This window comes from Arvicola amphibius, chromosome 5 (assembly GCF_903992535.2).
Source record: "Arvicola amphibius chromosome 5, mArvAmp1.2, whole genome shotgun sequence".
In the NCBI taxonomy this organism is placed as follows: domain Eukaryota; kingdom Metazoa; phylum Chordata; class Mammalia; order Rodentia; family Cricetidae; genus Arvicola; species Arvicola amphibius.
Genome location: NC_052051.1, coordinates 24000645 through 24022315, shown reverse-complemented (window position 1 = coordinate 24022315; position 21671 = coordinate 24000645). Strand labels below are relative to the sequence as shown.

At 41.7% G+C, this 21671-nt stretch overlaps 1 protein-coding gene across 1 annotated transcript in view; it reads right to left on the bottom strand.

Moving 5' to 3' along the window:
• Window positions 1-3061: 3061 nt before the first annotated feature.
• Cdk5rap1 (CDK5 regulatory subunit associated protein 1) overlaps window positions 3062-21671 on the bottom strand; it is a 28114-nt gene continuing 9504 nt past the window's right edge. The window contains exons 8-14 of the mRNA XM_038331572.1: window positions 21213-21443; window positions 19481-19578; window positions 17724-17779; window positions 16151-16281; window positions 13699-13848; window positions 10154-10294; window positions 3062-3297 (exon numbers count right to left, since the gene is read on the bottom strand). Coding sequence (XP_038187500.1) covers window positions 3211-3297; window positions 10154-10294; window positions 13699-13848; window positions 16151-16281; window positions 17724-17779; window positions 19481-19578; window positions 21213-21443 — 894 coding nt within the window. The 3' untranslated portion in view covers window positions 3062-3210. The remainder of the gene's footprint in view (window positions 3298-10153; window positions 10295-13698; window positions 13849-16150; window positions 16282-17723; window positions 17780-19480; window positions 19579-21212; window positions 21444-21671) is intronic.

The following is a 21671-nucleotide window of genomic DNA, read 5'->3' as shown; positions in this document are numbered from 1 at the left end:
TTTTGAGTTAATCTTGTATCCTGCTATATTACTGAAGGTACTTATCAGCTGTAGAAGTTCCCTCATAGAACTTTTGGGGTCACTTATGTAAACTATCATATCATCTGCAAATAGCAAAAGTTTGACTTCTTCCTTTTCTATTTGTATCCCCTTGATCTCCTTTTGTTGTCTTATTGCTCTACCTATAACTTCAAGTACTATATTGAATAGATATGGAGAGAGCTACAGCCTTGTCTTGTTCCTGATTTTAGTGGAATCGTTTTGAGTTTCTCTCCATCTAATCTGATGTTGTCAGCCTACTTTCTTTCAGAACTCAGGACCACCAGCCCAGAGATGGCCCCACCCACAAAGGGCTGGGCTGTACCCCATCAATTACTAATTAAGAAAATGCCCTGCAGACTTGCCTACAGCTGGATCTTATGGAGGCCTTTTCTTAATTAAGGTTCCCTCCTCTCAAACTTTAGCTTGCATCAAGCTGACACAAAACTATCCATCACACTTATTAAGTAGGAGGCAACAAGACGGCTCAGCAAGTTAAGCTGACAGCTTGAGTTCTATCCCTATGACCTACCTACACAGTGGAAGGAGAAAACCAACTCCTGAAAATTGTTTTCTGATCTCATGCATGCACACACGCACGCACACACACGCACACACACAAATAGTTAAGTAAGCAAATGCAAAAAAAATCTTAGGGTCTAAAGAGAACCCTCAATGATAAAGAGTATGTGGTAGCTTGAATAAAAATGGCCCCCATAGGTTCATATATTTGAATGCTCAGTCACCAGGGAGTGGCACTATTTTAAAGGATTAGAAAAATTAAAAGGTGGGGACTTGTTGAAGGAAGAGTGTCACTGGGGCTTTGAGGTTTCATGCTAAGCCCAGAGTGTGTGTGTGTCTCTCTCTCTGCACCTATGGATCAGAATGCAGTTCTCTGTTACCACTCCAGAATCTGCCTGAATACTGTCATACTTCCTGCCATGGTAATGGGCTAACTCTCTGAAACTGTAAGCAAGCCTCCAACTAAATGCTTTCTCTTATTACAGCTGCCGCCTTATTCAAGGTGTCTCTTCACAGCAATACAACAGTAACTAAGACAGATGCATTCAGCTCCTGCAGAGGACCTAAGTTCAGTGCCAAGCACCCACATCAGGCAGCTCACAACAACCCGTAACTTCACCTTCGGGATACAAAGGCCTCTTCTAGACTCCGCAGAAACCTGTACACACGTGTATATACTCAAACACAGACACACACATGCACATAAAAATCTTTTTTTGAAATGCTAAGCAACAGATAGCAATGTTATATACTAAATTAATTTTAATTAGGAAGTGAAATACAGAAGTAAAAATTTCCTTAGATTTAACAAAATCTAAGCAAAAGCCTTAAAGAAAAAGTAGTAATAGAGCAAATCTCCCAAACAGCTATTTACTAATGGCCGAAACTGAGCTGTGGACGCAAAATGCCTTCCACTTACACAGCAGTAAATTCCTAAGGGGCAGGGAATCATCTTTTAAATTGCAGGGGCTTAAAATACAGAAAAGAATGCCATCATATCCACATTTAGGCAGAAAAGAATACTGTCATATCCACATTATTTAAACAATGGATAAAAAACAATTTTTGGATACTAAGCATTCAACACTCCTATGTAAAAGCTGTCAATAGTTTCTTGAGTTGGAGACATACTTGGGTCATCTTTGAGTTATTCAGATTTGTCTGTAGAAGAATCATTTAAAGGTTCACATTTGTGCTATAAATTTAAGGTGATGAAGTCTGTTGTTGTTTCCTTGTAAAACTGCACCCATTATTTCTTTGGCAGAAAAGAAACAAAGTCTCTTTGATAGCTGGGGTATAAATCAGGGACAAGAATGATGGAAGGTAGAGAGAGCTGGCCCAAGAGTACATACCACTTCTGATCGGACATCCCTTGCAGAGTACGATTTCATCTGCGTCTTGTTATTTTCCTTCTGGTAACTATTGTAATGCTTGGATAATTTACTTTTAAAGAACTGAGAAAAGATCCATAACAGATGTTCTCTTCAGGATAAGATGAACACGAAAGGGCTGGAGAGATGGCTCAGTGGTTAAGAGCACTGACTACTTTTCCAGAGGACCCGGGTTCAATTCCCAGCACATACATGGCAGTTCACAACTGTCTGTAATGTGAAATCTGACACCATCACACAGATATACATGCAGGAAACACCAATGCTCATATAAAGTTAAAAAGTAAATAAAAAAAGTTGGACACTGAAAATAGAACCAAGTATCCAGGACTGAACCACATTGAAGAAGGCTCTCAGAGGTTGTCATGCTAGTCAGCAGGGTGTCTGAAGAGGACCACAGCCAGACACAATTAACAGCTCAGCATGCCCAAATACACAGTCTGTTTCAGAAGCAAATCTTTCAAGGACTGTTTCCACTTGGTAAGAGCTTACAGTGGGAGAGTGGGTATAGCTCAGTTGGTGGGAAGTACTTGCTAGCATGAAGCTCTAGATTTGATCCCCAGATATTCACACCTGGTGTGGTGGCTCATGCCCTTAATTCTAGCATTCAGGAGGAGAGAGGCCAGCCTCAATTACAAAAGAGGTGGGTTGGAGCACTATTAACATTATTTTTCTTTTTCCCCCTAAGGCACTGTGGATCTAACCCAGGGCCTTGCTTATTCTAAGCAAACATTATACCACTGAGTTACTCCCATAGCCCTCATATAACAACCACTAAAGGAGTAAGAATCTGATCTGAAATCTAGTTCTAATTATTCTATGCTACCATCTTGGATTTTGATTTTCGTGTTTTTTTGTTTTTGCTTCATGAAGATAACTGCAATGGTAAATAACCCATTTCTTACAGCTAAAGGAAAAGCTGAAAAAGATGGCCATGATGAAAACCCTCAGGTCAAATAACTAAATAAGTAAATGAACAAGCAGAGGTGGTTAGCAGCTGAGTCAATAGCATTAAATAGCAAACACTGCGCTGAGAAGCACTTACCATAGAGAAAGGCAAGAACCCCATAAATGGGCCTAGATGAAAATGAAAAGTAGAGACAAAGGAGTCATTTAATTTATGAAATTTATTGTTGTAAAATCTGTTCAAGTGACAAGAAAATGTACTCTTCTGTTTGGTACAAAGGCGCCTCATGACTATTGTCTTGTCTCCAAAACACGAGGAAAAACTGTCCAAGTCTACCTTTGAGCCACCCACTTATGTCAAGCAATACACTGATGAGTCTTTCATGGTGGTCCTGCAGAGAACGTGTCCTTTGAGAGTCTGAGAACTGGCAGAGGTGATCTGAAAGAAAACCCACCAAAAGAAGACAACGTAACCTGACGTAACATGGGCACAGGGCATGGCTAGAGATGACAGGAAGCTCACGGTACTTGTGAAAGGAAGACACAGACAGAACAGTAATGCACATGAGGTAAGAAGGCACACAATTCATCAGGCGTGGGAGGCCTGGGAAGCCTGGGAGGATGGGGAACCTCCTTCAGCCAATGACCTTTGGGAGGCTGGACCAGACTGGGGTGTGCCGTCCCAACCATAGTGATCAGTATTCTGACAGGGCACACAGTTGCACACCTGACTGGCTAGAGCCATCAGCTCAATGTGAGCTGACCTCCGGTGTGCCCAGCATGGGAGGAAGGGACTAGCCTTCTGCAGGAAGGGAGGACAGAGCCACAGGCCCTGAGGAAGACTGGGCACAGCAGGACACACCTGGGCTGCTGCTGGCAGTGGAGTCTTCTTCCCTCTGCAGTTCCCTTCAGTCTGTTGCTAGGCACACAGTCTCCCTGACCGCTGGCGTGCTTTCCACGCTCTGTGAGCACTTCCTTTTCAACAGAGAAAAGGCCTCCAGAGCCTTGTGCAGGCCACCAGATCCGGCTGGAGTTTAATGACATTGTTTGTCTTCATTGTGCTTATTTTTAAGGTTACTTTCTACTTATGGCACAAGATACTGGCTTTCCATTTATGAAGGGATCTAGAGTGTCCTTTAGAAATAATAAATTTATGTTTATTTTTATTTTTTCCTCTTTATTGAAAATAGAGCCAGGCAATGGTGGCACACGCCTTTAATCCCAGTACTCAGGAGGCGGGTGGATCTCTGTGAGTTCGAGGCCAGCCTAGTCTACAAGAGCTAGTTCCAGGACAGGCTCCAAAGCTACAGAGAAACCCTGTCTTGAAAAACAAATCAAAACAAAACAAACAAAAATTTTTTTCCTTACATAATATATCCTAATTACAGTTTCCCTTCCCTCCACACCTCCCTACCTCCCCTCCTAACTGGATTCACTCCCTTTGTGTCTCTCAATTAGAAAACAAACAGGTAGCCAGCAGTGCTTGTTACACACCTTTAATCCCAGCACTCGAAAGGTAGAGGCAGGCAGGTCCCTGTGAGTTCCAGGCCAGCCTGGGCTTCAGAACTAATTCAGGACAGCCAGGGTAACACAAAGAAAAGCCATGTCTTGGGGAAAAAAAAAAAAGGAGGAGGAGGAGGAGGAGGAGGAGGAGGAGGAAAGAGGAAAACTAATAGGTTACTTTGCCAGTGGTGGTGCACACCTTTAATCCCAGCTGGGGAGGCAGAGGCAGGTGGATCTCTGTGAGTTAAATGCCAGCTTGCAGGCTGGAAAGACGCCCCAGCAGTTAAGAGCACTGTCTGCTCTTCCAAAGGTTCTGAGTTCAATTCCCAGCAACCACATGGTGGCTCACAACCATCCGTAATGAGATCTGGTGCCCTCTTCTGGCCTGCAGGCAGACACACAGACAGAATATTGTATACATAATAAATAAATCTTTAAAAAAAAAAAAAAGCCAGCTTGTTCTATATAGTGAGTTTCAGGCCAGCCAGGGCTATGTAATAAGACCCTATCTTTAAACACACACACACACACACACACACACACGTCAAGTCCAGATTCATCACAAATAGCATCTCACCATTTTCTGAGGAGGACATGGTTCCTTCTCAGCTACAACTGTAAGGGAGTTGGGATAGTTAAAGACATTCTTAAGATTTTTTGCTTGTTTGTTTTGTTTTTCAAGACAGGATTTCTCTGTGTAGCTCTGGCTGTCCTGGAACTCTCTCTGTAAACCAAGCTGCCTCAAACTCAAAGATCCACCTGCCTCTGTCTCCCAAGTGCTGGGATTAAATGAGTGCACCACTACCACCATAAATATCTTTATGATATTTTTGGTCAAATGCTAGTGAGAAAGTTTATTTTGTCTATGTTGAGGACTAAATGGCTAGGACCCCAAAGTTACCATTAATCACATATCTCATCAAAACAAGCTGATCTGTTAGTAAATATTTACAAGGTTCTTACTGTATGTTAGAAATGACCTTTTGTGCAGGAAATACATATATAGAAAAAAAAGGTACTTCCTTACCCACAACAGAATTTCAGAGAAAGACAGGTAATAAACATATACATAAACAAAAAATTATTTTGGGAACTAAAAAGTACTCTAAAGATTACGGAGAACATGTAGTTAATAGGCATGGGAATTAGGCAGGAAAAGTTGCTTCCAAACAATGATGTTCATGTAAGGCATCTCTGAGGTAACAATAAAGAGATAATCTTAAAATTAACAGAAAGGAACCAGGCAAAGATCAAGAATCTTCCAAGCCAAAACAGCATATATAAGTTCCTGAGAAGAGATTCGAAGAGACAAAAAGAATGTCATGAGACTGGGAGAAAGAGAATGAGAGGACATTGTAGAGACCCAAAAACGTGCGCCTATTTCACCGTGTCTGAAGGTCAGAGTTTATTTTGTCCTCTCAAAGTTGTTGACAAAAGTGTGGCTACACACCCTGACCTAGGGTGTGGGTACTTGGTGCTTTGGACATTACAACGGCCCATACGGGCAGATCCACTCCACCCTGACCAAAGGTCAGAGAATTCAAGCATACTTCTGCTCCTTCTTTTGAAATAGGTTTGACTTAAGCAGTGACTGCCTTCAGGACATTTGACCTAGGGTATGTTCACTGCCTAAACAACAGAATGCTTAACTCAGGATAAGTTGCTTGATGTTTCAAGTATTGGAGCAAGTAACTCTTCGAGCTGTCTTTTATATCATGTTAAAGCAGTCTTCTGCCTTCTTCCCCATTTTTGCACTGAGGTATAAAAGTGTATGGAAAATTAAAAATGGGCAAACTCAGAAGTCAGAACTCAGTATGCAGCAGGCACAGAATTGCCCTCCTGATACTATACAATGTCTCTGTGTTTCTTTCTTATCTTTCTGTTCCTCCTATCTAATGTTTCTAATCCTCATGCCCCTACCCTGAAACATAGAAACCCGCTGTGTCCAGGATCATGGCAGAAGTCACCCCAAAAAGGTGGATCTCGACAGGACGTCAAGTTGGAAAGTCACTGGGTTAGATCACATAGGCCTGAATTATACTCTGGCTCCAAGGAAAAGCCAGTGGAGGGCCCAAGCTTCAGAGTAAATGATTTGAAACAGAAGGATCACACCAGCTGTCAGGGGCAGACATTAGAGGAGAATAAGAAGAGAAACAGAGAAGGTGAAATTTCTAGAATTCTCTATCACTGCTAGCAGGAGTATAAAAAGCACCTGGGCTATTCCTATTACAGAGATGAACACTCACGTGCCTTACAACACATGTACAGGAATACTCAGAGCAGTATCACGTGTACTAGCTCCAAACTGGAAACAACCAGCATGGCCCACCAGCAATACAACACATAACAAACTGTCGTGATGAGAAACACACCCACAAAAGAACCACAGAATGTAAGTTGAGGAAAAGAAAACAGAAATTCAAATTATGTACTATAGAATTCAGTTTGCAAGAAATCAAAACCAGACAAAACCAAGCCATAGTACAAAAGTGGGACAGGGTACGCACAGGCCTACAACTCCAGCACTCAGATGCCTGGGGAGCAACTAGAAGTACATGAAGGGCATTTCTGGGCTCCAAAACCATTCTTTTTGATCTCAGAAATAGCTACCTAAGTGAGTCCCCAAATCATGACACTGAAACTTATTAATTATGAATGCTCGGCCTTAGCTTAGGCTTGTTTCTAGCATTTTTTTTTAACTTAAATTAACTCATTTCTTTTAATCTATGTGCAGCCCCAAGGGTCATTTACCTCATCTATGTACTGTTCATCCTGCTTTCCTGCTTCTTCTGCGACTGGCTAGCTGGCCCCCAGATGGCTGGTCGCAGGCTGACTGGCTAGCTCCCTTTTCTCTCTGCCCCCCAGCCCTGCCTATCCCTCCTCTGCCTAGCTATTGGCCATTCTGATTTTTATTACACCAATCACATGCTTTAGGCAGGCAAGGTTAAACAGCAACACATCTTTACATAGTTAAACAAATATTGTATTCCACAACAACTATCCTCCTGCCTCAGACTCCTAAGAGTTAGGATTGCAGGTATGACTCATTAATCTGACTACCTTTTTTAATTAAGCCATTCTCAATGGTGTACAGTTAAGCTCTGTGTTTTTTGAGGTATACATTTTCTACTTTGTTCCTACTAAGAATAACATTTCTTCTTTTGGTAAGGGAGAAAGAAAGACCCAGTCTCTCCATGAAACTCTAGCTGACTTGCCTAAAACAGGAGCTTGTAAACTTCCCAGAGTAGATGCTGGGAAGGGAACTTGGATCCTCTGGAAGAAGAGGAAGTGCTCTGATAACCCATCTCTCCAGGGGCTCCATATGTGTTTATATGGCACCATATTAAATTAATAGAGAATGATGACATAATTAGCCCAAAATTCCTTTTAGTTTATAGAACTTAAATCTTTAACAAGTCAGGTAATTCAAATTTGTAGGTAATCCAGGTTTGGTGATACACACCTTCTATCCCAATGCTCAGAAGGAAGATGGATCTCTTTTGAGTACCAGGTAGGCCTAGTCTACATAGTGAGACCAGTCACAGATACATAGACTCTGTCTCAGAAAAGAGTTATACTATCTTAAGATGGGAACTTTGACAAGATGTGAACTTTTAATTTTGGTTTGATGACAATTTTTTTACTTTTACTTATCTGTTCATTGTGAACTGCACAATTAATATGAACACATGTACACTTTGTGCATAAATATGTGGAGGCCAGAAGTCAGACTTGGGTGTCACTACACAAGAGCAGCTCACCTTGTTCTTGAGATAGTATCTCATTGGAACAGGGCTTAGCAACTAGGTTGGCCCAACTGGACAGTAACCCACAGGGACCCTCCCATCTCCTCCCCAGTACTATGATTAAAATCATGTGCCAGAAGCTCGGTGAGGTAATACAGCCTTTACCACAGCACTCAGAAAGCTGAGAGAGCCATATCTTTGTAAATTCAAAGTCAGCTTGGTCTACATAGTGAATTTCAGGCCAGGGCTACAAAATGAAAGCCCTGTCTCAGAAACAAAAATAACAAAGTCATCTGCCAGGCCAACACTTAACTTTTTTGTTGTTGTTGTTGTTTTGGGTTTTTTTTTTTTTTCCGAGACAGAGTTTCTCTGTGGCTTTGGAGCCTGTCCTGGAACTAGCTCTTGTAGACCAGGCTGGCCTCGAACTCACAGAGATCCGTCTGCCTCTGCCTCCGGAGTGCTGGGATTAAAGGCATGCGCCACCACCGCCCGGCTCCAACACTTAACTTTAACCTCAGCTCTTGGAATGGGGGAAAATGACGGGGGGATAGAGGTAGGCAGATTCCTGTGAATTAGAGGCCAACCTTATCTACATAGTGAGTTCAGGACAGTTAGGGCAACATAAAGAAAACCTGTATCAAAAAGATAAATAAATAGCTGAGTGGTGGTGGCGCACGCCTTTAATCCCAGCACTTGGGAGGCAGAGGCAGGTGGATCTGAGTTTGAAGCCAGCCTGGTCTACAGAGCGAGTTCCAGGACAGCTAGGGCTACAAAAAACAAAAAACAAAAAACAAAACAAAAAACAAAAACCCTGTCCCGGGGGAAAAAAATTACAATCTGATTATCAACCTAATTCCTTTGTATCGAGTGACCCATAGTTACAGTGGGAAGAGATTAAGAGGCAATATGAGAAGGTAACTGTTAGATTTCAAGTAATCCAAACATCCAAAAATGAGCTTAAACTGAATTATAAGAGAATTTCCAGAAGTTAGATAAAAGCCTGTTTTCCTCAGCAACTTGTAAAACCAGTTCCCATCTGTCACAAGGAATCATTTCCCTTACCTCTGGCGGAAGGGACATATGACATCCATATCAAAGCCCACGCCAGCCTCCAGGTTCACTCAATCCCTACTCACAAGTACTAGTAATATATTTCAAAGTTCGCACTAGCATCCTGGCCCTTCTCGCCACAGAGCCCTGCTCTCTCTGTCCCAGTCCCTCGCTACACTTGCTATTCTCACTGTTCCCTTTCTGGCCGTTCTCTCTTCTCTCACAGACAGCAGTAGCCGTGTCGTCTGTCTCTCTTTCTCTCCGCTCTGCTCTTCCCAATGCCTCTGGGTACTTTCTCCCTCTTGTTCTCAATTAACCCTTCCCTAATAATGAAGCAGTCAAAACACTCTTGGGCACTCTCAGCAATTAAGAACACACACTTTGGGGACCAGAGAGGTGACTCCGCAGACAAGAGCAAAGGCTGCTCTTCTGGAGGACCTGGTTTCAATTCCCACACCCACAGGGCAGTAACTTCAGCTTCAGGAGGGATCCAGTGCCCTCTACTGGCCTCCACAGGCTCTAGGTACACACATGGTGCAAAGATACATGCAGGCAAAACATCCAAACACATAAAATAAATGAATAAATTTAGAGGGGGGGAAAGAGGGGTGCCTATTGCTCTTTCTGAGGACTTGAATTCAGTTCCGAGCACCACATTAGGTGGCTCCAATCACTTGTATCTCTAGCTCCAGGGAGATCTGAAATTTCTGGCCTCTACAAGTACCTACATTCACATGCACATACACACATATACACACAACTAAAAATAGTAAAACAGGGTCTGAGAGATGGCTCACTGGTTAAAAGAATTTTCTGCTCTTCTGGAGGGCCTAAGTTTGGTTCCCAGCACCCACACTGGAAATTCCCAACTTAATTTAAGAGCATTCCTTGGTCCAATGTCAGGGAAGGGAAAGGGGACTATGAGGTCTGCCAGTAAACCGGTTGTGTTCTGGGTTTTGTCAGATAGACAGAACAAGGAAACTCGAAACACCTTACCTTCACCAGCACATAGTCCCCAGGCTGAGCTCTGACCTTCTTCCCAGAGTTAGTGGCATCTTCCACCTCCGCATCAGGGAAGATCACCTTAAGGTTTGCATCATTCCGGCCACACAAGTCTGTGGAAGAACGTTTGCTGAACTGCAGAAAACAAAGACAAAAATGTATGCATCCATCAGTAGTAAGTTTTAGGAGGCAGACATTGCTCCTGTTGTCTGAGGCTCTCCAGGGTCTATCACAGAGCATTTCTTTTTTTATATAATTTTTTTAAAGATTTATTTATTTATTATGTATACAGTGTTCTGTTTGCATGTATGCCACCAGACCAGAAGAGGGCACCAGATCTCATTATAGATGGTTGTGAGCCACCATGTGGTTGCTGGGAATTGAACTCAGGACCTCTGGAAGAGCAGGCAGTGCTCTTAACCTCTGAGCCATCTCTCCAGCCCCCTCACAGAGCATTTCTTAACCAAGAAATCCAAAGGCTCCGTGTGTATGGCTGCTTCAACAATAGGACAACATGCAATGCACAACAGCAACAAAGTTCTGTTGACTATTTTAATGAATTGATGAATCTTTACAGACTCGGCTTCTGCAATAATGGAACTTTCAACAAGCATGAAGTCCAGGTACTCGTGAGTGAGTGATGTGCTTAACAAATCAATGTTCACGACTTCTGACCTCACACTAAGCACTTAGGATTGGCCCAGAGTTTTTGGCCCGAGTTACTTGCTCCTCTTGAACATGCCAATCTGAACTAGAGACTCGACCAGAGCCTGGGACCAAAAAGAGAGATAAACCTCAATGAGAAGATTAAGTTCTAGAATAGACACAAGTATTTCTATTCCTGCCAAGATTCAGTAACAGAAACCAAATTTACCCTCTTCCCTAAAATCAGAAAATAAGACAAAATACAAGAAACAACTCTATTTAGAAATCAGAAAACAAATCACACAAGACCTCGACCTGTCTGAAATGGAAAGAGAATGAAGTGAGTCCTCCCTCCACCCCTGCTTTCAAACAGAAAGGCACCCGCCACCAGAACAGGGAAAGCAAAGGAGATCAAAAAGAACAACATCGGGTTCTCTTCCATAATAAGAGAGATACACCTGAATTCAGACTGCTGGATGTTGTAGGAAATTAAAGAGCAAATTCTGGAAAGGAGAAGGGTAAGCAGAAAGAAGAGCTCTAGAATTCTCTCTGGGTTTCCTGATTCTTTACTAAATACATGTGTGTAAAGAAAAACTCCAGAGACTCAGGTCAACAGAGTAACCTGGCAACTATCAGCTAGACGGTTTGGCATTTCATATCTGTTCTTAGAAAATATCACTTGCATATCAGGATGATTAGTACGGGAGATGACTCAGTGTCTAAGAAGCCCTTGCTCCGCAAGCGTGAGGACTTAAGTTTGAATTCTCAACACCCACATAAAAGCCAGGCATGGAAGCATATGCCTAAAGCCCCAGGGATGGGGAGCAGAGACAAGCAGATCCCAAGAGCTTGAAAGCTAGTCAGCCTAGCAGAGATGAAAGAAGAAACAAGCCCTTCTTATTTGACCTCCTCTTCCCTAGCTGAGCTGTGGCAAGCTTCCTCATACTACCTTGTGCCATCTGTGAGAATTCTAGGTCCCTACAATTAGCCAAGAAGCCTCCAGGAACAAGCTTTCTAAGAAATTATGACCAAAATAGTACTGAACAAACATAACCAATAAATCTAGTTCTAAAATTACACATATATCTCTGCTTCCAGAAAGATAAAGCAGACATATTTCTCCTAGTCCTCTTGCTAAGAGCAACTAAAAATCATCAATATTTATAGATACATATTTATATCAAACAATTTTTAAAAATCAGTGACAAATAGAAATTTCATAATCTAAACAAAATAGATAAATTCAAGAAAAATAAACATAGCCTCAGACACTTGTGGGACAATTCAAAAATCTATTACTTGTGTTGATATTGCATCATAATTGCAGAAAAGTGTTCAATCTAGCAGCAAATATACTAAAATTTTAATAACACAGAATTGAAGAAGAGGAGAAAAGGGAATGAAGAAGTATTCAAAGTCATGACTAAACACTTCTCAAATGTGGCAGATAACATAAAATCCTAACAAAGGAAATCCACACCAAGATACATCACAGCCAAACTTCTAAGGAAAAATAACATGAAACCAACAGTTAGTTGTCTGCCATTTGAGGACAGCCACCTGCAAGCAGGAAGGAGACTATCACAAGAACTGGACTGTGCTCATCTCTGACTTCCAGACACAAAATTAGAAAAAAAAAATTATTTCTATTATTTAATTTTAAAAAAAATGAGGAAAGGGAAGAAGAGAGGAAGGAAATGGAAGTTAAAAAGAATGGAAAGGAGAGGAATAAGGAGGGGAAGTGCAGGAGGAGGGGAGAGGAAGGGGAAATGGAGAAGGGGAAAGAGAAAGGAAAACAGAAAGATCAATTAAAAAAAAGAAAATTCCCAATAAAAACATCTATGATTTCTCATCAGGAACAGGAAGCCAGCAGGAAATGGCATATTTTTCAAGACCTGAAAGGAAAGTGTTACCAACCCAGAATACAAGGTCCAGCAAAAATCCCTCAGGTGCTGGAGAGACAGCTTAGCAGGTCAGAGCAGTAGCTGCTCTATTGCAGGACCAGTCCAGACCCCATCACATACTCAGAGGGACACCATGTCTCTAACTCCAGCTCCAGGAGATCTGACACCCTCTCCTGGTTTCCTCAAGCTTTCAAATATACAAATGTGCATACATTCACACACACATACACATACATGCGCGCACACGCACACGCACACACACACACACACACACTCATATGCACACACAATAAAAATAAATCTTTAAAGAAAAGATCCTTCAGGAAAGAAGCAGAAATGAAGACAACTCAAATTAAGAAAATCTATCACTAGAACATTCACAGGAAGTTCTCTAAATATAAAACACTTGGTGCTTCAGGAAGAAAGAAAAAATATGACATAATTATATACATAGAAGTCTAAAACACCAGCTGGGCGGTAGCTACACCTTTAACCCCAGCAAAGGCAGGCAGATTTCTGAGTTCAAGGTCAGCCTGGTCTACAAAGTGAGTTCTAGGACAGCTGGGGCTTCTTAGAGAAACACTCTCTCTTGAAAAACAAAAAGAAAAGAAAATTCAAAACACCAACAAGAAAATAAATCAGAACCATTGAATTCAGCAAGATCATAAAATGCAAGATAAAATATTTTGGGCTGGGTCATAGAGTGTTTGTCTAGCATGCGGGGCCATGGGTTTGATATAATATGACACAACTGGGCAGGACAATGTACTCCTGTAATCCCACTGCTTGGATGGATATAGGCAGGAGGATCAGAAATTCAAGGTCACCCTTGGCTACATAGCAAGTTTAAGGTCAACCTAAGTAAGCTACATAAGACCAGGTCTCAAAAAATTAATAAATAAATAAATAAAAATCAGAATCAAGTAAGACTTATATAAAGGAAACACATAGTGTTATTTTAAAAAGACAAAAAGATATATGTGACCTTACCCCCTCAACCAATACCAGCTGGGTGTGGCCCACTGAGGTCTCATTGGCTTTTGAAGCCTCTTCTCTGAAGACAGTAATAAGTTCCTCCAAACGCCTTAATTTTACTTCTTCTGGAACATCGTCCTTCAGCCTATGATATGCTCGTGTCTTCTGTTAAAAAGACAAAACAGAACAGAGGTCACAAGGAGTTGTAGAATCCTCAGGGCACAAACAAGAGAATGTGCTCATTCTACTCACAAGTTACAGATGTTAATCTGGTCCAAAACCCAAACCTGAACCAGACTTACTTCTCTAGTTCTAGGAACAGTCCATGAGAAAATGGTGACTGAAATAAAATCTTTGTAGAGTCATTCTAAATTTAGCAAATGAAAATCACACTCGTGGCTGGCAGGAAGGGTCAGGGGGCAAAGGTGCCTGCCAGCAAGCCTGAATTCAATCCTAGAACCCATGTAGTGAAGAAAAGAACCAACTCCAGCAAGTGGTCCTCTGACCTACACACATACTGCAGCACATGCACATCCCTACAAGTACATACACACACAATAAACAAGTCTGTAAGTAAATGCATTTAAAAAGAAAACCACATACTCAAAGTTCATCTTCATTATTTGTCCTAAGTTTATATTTGGACACAAACTAAATAATAATAATCCATACACTAAGCTACTCACCAGCACTATCTATAGAGACATAGATGTAAACCAGCCTAAATACTCACCAACTAGTACCTAGTAGACTATGGTTTATCAACACAATGGAGTATTTAACAACTGTTAATAAGATAGCTCCACAAATACTAATGTAATTGTTCCAAAATACCCTGCCAACTGAAATTAGGAAAGTACAATCAATGTGCATGTCTATGGTATAGAAAGTAGTCATGATTATGAACACATGAAACATATCTGGAAAGTCATAGAGTTCCAGATATGAACTAGAAAATCACTAGAGTTCCTTCAAGAAGGGAACTAAACCTGGGAGTAACAAAAGGAAGAAGTGCTTTACCCTTCACACTTTCTACCATAAGCACATATTACCTAGTCAGAAACAATAGTTATCCAGGGAAAGTGTTCAGAAACTCTCCTGGGTATACACTTACATATGTCCTTATGCTCATGCTCAAATCAGGTGGAGAACCACTGAGCTAGGAAGAAGCCAAGGAATAAAAGGAAAAGCTAAACACCACTGTCTGGACATTCAAACCAATCTACCCTGAAAGAACTACCATGCCCACAGAGGAAAACAGAATGGGGAATGGGCATAAGATCCCACTTGATGTCAGCATGCTGTTAGCAGTGACGGCAGCGACCGTGCAGGAAGCACCACACTAAGTGCATTATACACACCATCTTATTTATGCCTCAGAACAGCCCTGAGCTGGTATTGTTATTCCCACTCCAGGAAGCAACTAAGGATGTTAGACAAGGTCACTGCTACATGAAAGGCACAATTTGAGTGCCATATTTCTACTGTGTATTGAAAGGCCATTTTCCATCTACACCAATCTCATAAATAATTTCTCTTGTGCATCTGTGATGTCCACGAAAAGGAGGCAATACGGAATGTTACGGGCTCTAGGGAAGTCTCACTTCAGAAATAATTTTGTAAAAGACACAGGCCAATGTAAACTGACTACAAAACACTGAGCACTGGGCTTCAGTTTTGTCTTGATTTACTTGTTTGTGTTTGTTTTTGTTTTTGAGACAGTCTCAGTCTACTCCAGGCCAGTTTCAAACTTGAGATTCCCTTGCCCCAGCCTCCTAAGTGCTGGAATTACAGGCATAAGTCACCAAACCCAGCAACTGTAAAATATTTCATAAATAGGAACACTAGCATGGTATTTTTTTTTCATATCAATTTGCTGAAGTTTGTGGTGGCTAACACCTATAATGCTAATGATTGGGCAGCTAAGTGAAGTAGGAGGAAAACAGGCTAGAGGTCAGCCTGAGTTTTATAGTAAGATTTTTTTTTTTTTTTTTTTTTTTTTGGTTTTTCGAGACAGGGTTTTTCTGTGGCTTTTGGAGCCTGTCCTAGAACTAGCCCTTGTAGACCAGGCTGGTCTCAAACTCACAGAGATCCGCCTGCCTCTGCCTCCCGAGTGCTGGGATTAAAGGCGTGCGCCACCACCGCCCGGCTTTTATAGTAAGATTTTATCTCAAAACAATGGCTAAAATTTGACATATAATATACAAAAGTTAACTAGAGAAAAAAAACAAATGTCAGTAAGATCCTGTGACTTAGCTGGGTGTAGTGGTACACATAATCCCAAAAATTGGGAGCAGAAACAGGCAGACAGACAAGGTACGTGGTGAGACCCTGTACAAAAACAAAGAAACAAACAAAAAAAAGATCCCAGGAATTCATAAAGTCAAACTCTTTTCTACTCAACTACCTCCAATCAGTCCCAAGATGGTAAGAGAACAATGCTAATTGTCTCCCATCCAGGACTCACCTGCCTCATGCTGTAAGCAAAGAGAAAACCGGTATTATACTGAACTTCCCGAAGTAAAGACACTGTCTGCAGGTGATCATCCTCTGTCTCTCCACAGAAGCCAGTGATGAAGTCGCTGCTGAGGCTCACACCTGTCAATACACAACAAAGGACAAGGGACCAGTGCTCAGAGTACTGTTTCTGCCTACCTCAGAAAGAATGTGGGCATTTACAGATTCCAGAAGGAAGGAAACCAAATGGGACGGATTTCCAGACTACTCCGACCACATCTAAGTAAAACAGAAGTCATACAGAGCAAGGGAGAGAGGCTTGCTTTTCTACATCATGCCAGAAGTGGCTTCTCACTCGACATTTCCTTAAGCACTACAAGACAAATCTTGGTTTCAAATGCTGGATTCAGAGATACTGCAGAAATGCAGTTTCAAATCAGTCCTGCTTTTGCAGGGGAGGGTGGGAGACAGTGCTAAGACTGAACCCAGAGCCTAATACATGCCAGACAAGCACTCTACCACAAACAGTCCAGCCCCCAGGCCCTGCTTTTACTAGTCAATCTTTCAGTGCTTCACACAAACATATACATCCATGTATCTTGTTTTGTTGCTATTGTTTAAAGATCGCGGATTGTTTCTCTACTGTGCTAGAGACAGAACCCAGGCCTCTACCTCTAAGCTAGACTATATTTATTTTAATCAATTCATAATAACTGCATATATATATGATCAAACATTGAATTTAATTTAGCATTATGTTCATTTACAATGCAGTAGCAAGAACTGTCAGATACTGAATATTTAGAAAGTGCTATGTCACTATTCAATTGCCCCCAAAATCAGATAACATGAGCACTATTTACTCTATTTCATAAATGACAAATCTTTGCTGTCACATAGCCAGTAACACAGTACTCAATACAAAGCCAGTACATCCAGCAGCCACATCATCCTGCCCCATCAAAACACAAGTATATGTGCATAATACAAGAAGCATGGTGGCACACACCTTTAGTCTCAACACTCAGAAGACAGAAGCAGGTGGATATCTGTGAGTTCAGGGCCAACCAAGCTAGTAAGTTCTAGACTCAAAAAGAAAAAAAAAGTTGAGGGAAATTTCAGGCAACATCTTCAATTAAATCTAAGCAAAACAAAACAAAAACAGTAATTTTATTAGGAGGAAGGGGAAAGGAGAGGGTATAATGGGAAATCTAAAGTCTGCCTAATTATAGTGGAATAAGGGGTAGTGCATGTTTATAATCCCAGCAATGGCAATGAAGGTGGAATAGCAAGTTCAAGGCCACCCTGAGCAACATAACAAGACACTGTCAAAATTCAAGTGCTAGAGATGCAGATCGGAGCAGAACATATGCCTGTAAGACAAGAGGTATGGATTAAATCTCTTGCAAAACACACACAGTCAGAAAGATGGAAAGGAAAGAGGAGAGGAAAACAGGGAAGCAGAAAATGAACATGAAAGTAGCAAAAACTACAAAATGGCACCATAAGGAATTTGCCACAGAGGCTGGTAATTGAGCATGAATGTGAACTGTGGTAATGTGCTCAGCATTTCTTAAACGTACCTGGGATACGGTCTCTGATATGATGAACCAATGCCACATACGCTTCCCTTGAATATCTGCAGTAAAGAAGAAGAAGAAGGGACCTAAATGAACTATTCATTCTTCTTTTGGAGGGGAGGGGGAAGGGTTATAAGGTCTCATGCAACTGAAATTTTCCTTAAACTTCTGTTCCACCTGGCTCTACCTCCCAAGTGCTGGGCTGATAAGGGTACACTACCACACCTGACTCAGTCTTATTTAAATGAGCACTATAGAGATAATACTATGAATTCCCACATATATTCATTTTTTAATATTTATTTATTTATTATGTACACAATATTCTGTCTGTGTGTATGCCTGCAGGCCAGAAGAGGGCACCAGACCCCATTACAGATGGTTGTGAGCCACCATGTGGTTGCTGGGAATTGAACTCAGGACCTTTGGAAGAGCAGGCAATGCTCTTAACCTCTGAGCCATCTCTCCAGCCCCCATATATTCATTTTTTGATTTTGGATTTCATAGCCACAAATCACACTAGAGAAATACATGAAAGTGCCCTCTGGGCCAGTGAGATGTTTCAGCAAGTAACATCTTTTTCTCATGTTTCACCAAACCTGATGACTTAAACTCAATCCCTGGGACCTACATGGTAGAAGAAAACTAACTCCTGACAAATGTCCTTTGATTGTCCTTCCAGCTCCTAAAGACCTTTTATTTAATAAATCAAGAAAAAAATTAAACACTGAAGAGGACCTCTAGAGGCTGGAGAGATGGCTCAATGGTTAAGAGCACTGGACCTAGGCTCAGTTCCTAGCAACCACATTGTAGTTAACAACCATCTGCCACTCCAATTTCAGGGGATCTGATGCTCTCTTCTGGCCTCCATGAGCACTGCATGTACATGATGCAACATACATGCAGACAAAACACCCATACACATAAAATAAAATTTAAAAAAAAAAGAGGTTTCCTACATCTTTGCCTCTGTGGAAAATAAGGTAAAGATCTAGTTCTACGAGCTTTACCTTAGGTCATATTAACCCCCAGTTCTACCTCTGCAAATTTATTTCCAAAGTGAGTCAAGTGATCTGCATTTATATTCTAAGTCCTAAAAAACTTTATTATTCATTCTTTCAAGTTAAAAGACTAAAATTTCAAATATGGCACCCAACAAGCACTTAATTTAAAAAATGTTAAGCAAGGGGCTGGAGAGATGGCTCAGAGGTTAAGAGCATTGCCTGCTCTTCCAAAGGTCCTGAGTTCAATTCCCAGCAACCACATGGTGGCTCACAACCATCTGTAATGGGGTCTGGTGCCCTCTTCTGGCTTGCAGACATACACACAGACAGAATACTGTATACATAATAAATAAATATTTTAAAAAAAATGTTAAGGCCGGGCGGTGGTGGCGCACACCTTTAATCCCAGCACTCGGGAGGCAGAGGCAGGCGGATCTCTGTGAGTTCGAGACCAGCCTGGTCTACAAGAGCTAGCTCCAGGACAGGCTCTAAAGCTGCAGAGAAACCCTGTCTCAAAAAACAAAAAAAAAAAAAAAAAAAAAAAATGTTAAGCAAATGAGAGATTCGATGTGTATTCTGCATAGGGGATGCACAGAAGCAAGTTCAAGTGTCCATAGATATATTCAAACAACAATCACTTATTAATTTGCTACTGTGTGTTATATACCATACTAGGTCCTTAGCAACAAATGCAGCATTTAGTGATTCAAAGAAACTGGGAAGGTAAAGGATGTTCTCTCCCCCAGTGAGTCTGACCCTCTCCGCATGGCATCCAGTACACGGTTGCTTCCGCTCTGGGCCGGCAGGTGGATCTGCTTACAGATGTTGTGTCTCTCGTGAATCAGCTGCAAAACCTGATGAAACAGAACACATGGGTTATCTAAGTCTCACCAAAGAATCCAGTAAAAACAAATACTCTCTACATCTGGGAGGGATTGCTGTTGTTTTGTTTTGTTTGAGAGAAGATTTCACTGTGTAGACCAGGCTGGCCTCTAATTCAGCAAGCTGCCTGACTCTGCCTCCTGAGTGGTGGAATTAAAAGTATCTAACACCACTCAGTAGGATACTCCCCTCATTGTTTCTCCTCAAAGACTAATTTTCAAGTAATTAAAAGGCTGACTAGGAACTGAGGACAAAGCTCAGTGCACTGACTGCTTAGCAGGGACAAGGCTCTGGGTCCAGTCCTCAGCACCGCATCAAACTAGTCAAGATGGTGAACATCTTTAATCTCAGCACTGGGGAGGAGACGGGAAGAATCAGAAGTTCACAGACAGCCTCAGCTACATAGACCAACATGGGCTGAGACCTGTCTCAAAAAATAAAGAGTCAGGCAGTGGTGGTACACACCTTTAACCCCAGCACTTGGGAGGCAGAGGTAGGTGGATCTCTTGAATTTGAGGCCGGTCTGGTCTACAGAGTGAGTTCCAGGACAGCCAGGTCTACACAGGGAAACCTTGTCTTCAAAAAATAAAAAACAAAAAGAAAACAAAGGAAGAACTTTTTATTATTCAGTAAGAAAGAAAACAATCCAGTCCAGGTAGAAAAGGTGGATGACTGGCTGTCTAGCAAACATGTGTGCTACCTATCAATGTGTGGCACTGTCACAAGTTTGAAACGTGTTCATTCTCAACAACCCACAGCACTGGGTTATTACTGCTCTCTCTTCCCAGATAAAGACAGCAAGCTAAAAAGTATCTTTATAGATCTACTAGCAAAAGAGTACAACATCTGGGATTTGGATTTACTTTTTTCCTTTTTGACATTTATTTTTGTTTTGTTTTTCTGTTCATTTGTTTGTTTCTTAAAGCACAGTCACAGCCAGAGAGTGGTGGCACACATCTTTAATCCCAGCACTCAGGAAGCAGGGGCAAGTGGATCTAAGTGGGTCTGAGGCCAACCTGGTCTACAAAGTGAGTTCCAGGACAGCTAGAACAACCAGGACTGTTACACAGAGAAACCATCTCAAAAAAACAAAAAAAGAAAAAGGACAGTCTTGCTAAGTTGCCCTGACTGACTGTCCTGACACTCACTACGTAGCTAAGGCTGGCCTGGAACTCATAATCCACCTGTGTTAACCTCTCAAAGCTAGGATTATAACCATGTATCACACACTGGGCAACAGCTAGTATCTGAGCCCAAGTGTGTCTCAGGCTACAGTCTGGGTACTTTTCCCACGACATCGCATTGCCTCCCTTCTGTTCTCACTGTTATCTCCTCCTCCACCACCACCATGTAGCTGCCCACCTTGATAAACTTCTCGCTACACAGGTGGTCCCAAGTTCCCACAAAAAACCATCCTATCACCTTCCTGACCTTAGGGGACTTTAAATCCTGCCCAAAGGCCAGTAGTTCTGCAAGGAGATATTGCAATGTAACACAGAATCCCCAAAGCAGGACTCAAGGTCTCCACTGTATACTACTGGGTCCAGGCAATCATATGCCTCAAGATGCTGGTAAGTTTGTCACAACACTAAACATCAACACTCACCTCATCGGGAAAATCCTTGGGGTGGGGAGAGGTGAAACGGATCCGCATTTCAGGATCTATTCTTGAAACCTGATCCAGAAGATGAGAAAAACGAAGCCCCCCTTGTTTGGTTTTATAGTTGGTAGTAAAACCACGGCTGAGGTTGGTAGACACTGCATTACTGAACTGGACCTCCGAATTGTCCCGAAAACTATTAACATTCTGGCCAAGAAGTGTCACTTCTTTTACCCCCTAAAAAAAGAAAGAACATGTTAAAAACTAGTTTAAAATTTCTTAAACAACAGCTTCATGTCAAACCACTAATTAAAAATTAGCTAAATCTACCAAGAACCATATAGAAACCTGTCTTCAATACAATAATTCACACTGGAGTATTTTATCTAAAGACTGAACAACAGGCAGTGACAGCACACACCTTTAATCCCAGCACTTGGAAGGCAGAGACAGTCAGATCTCTGT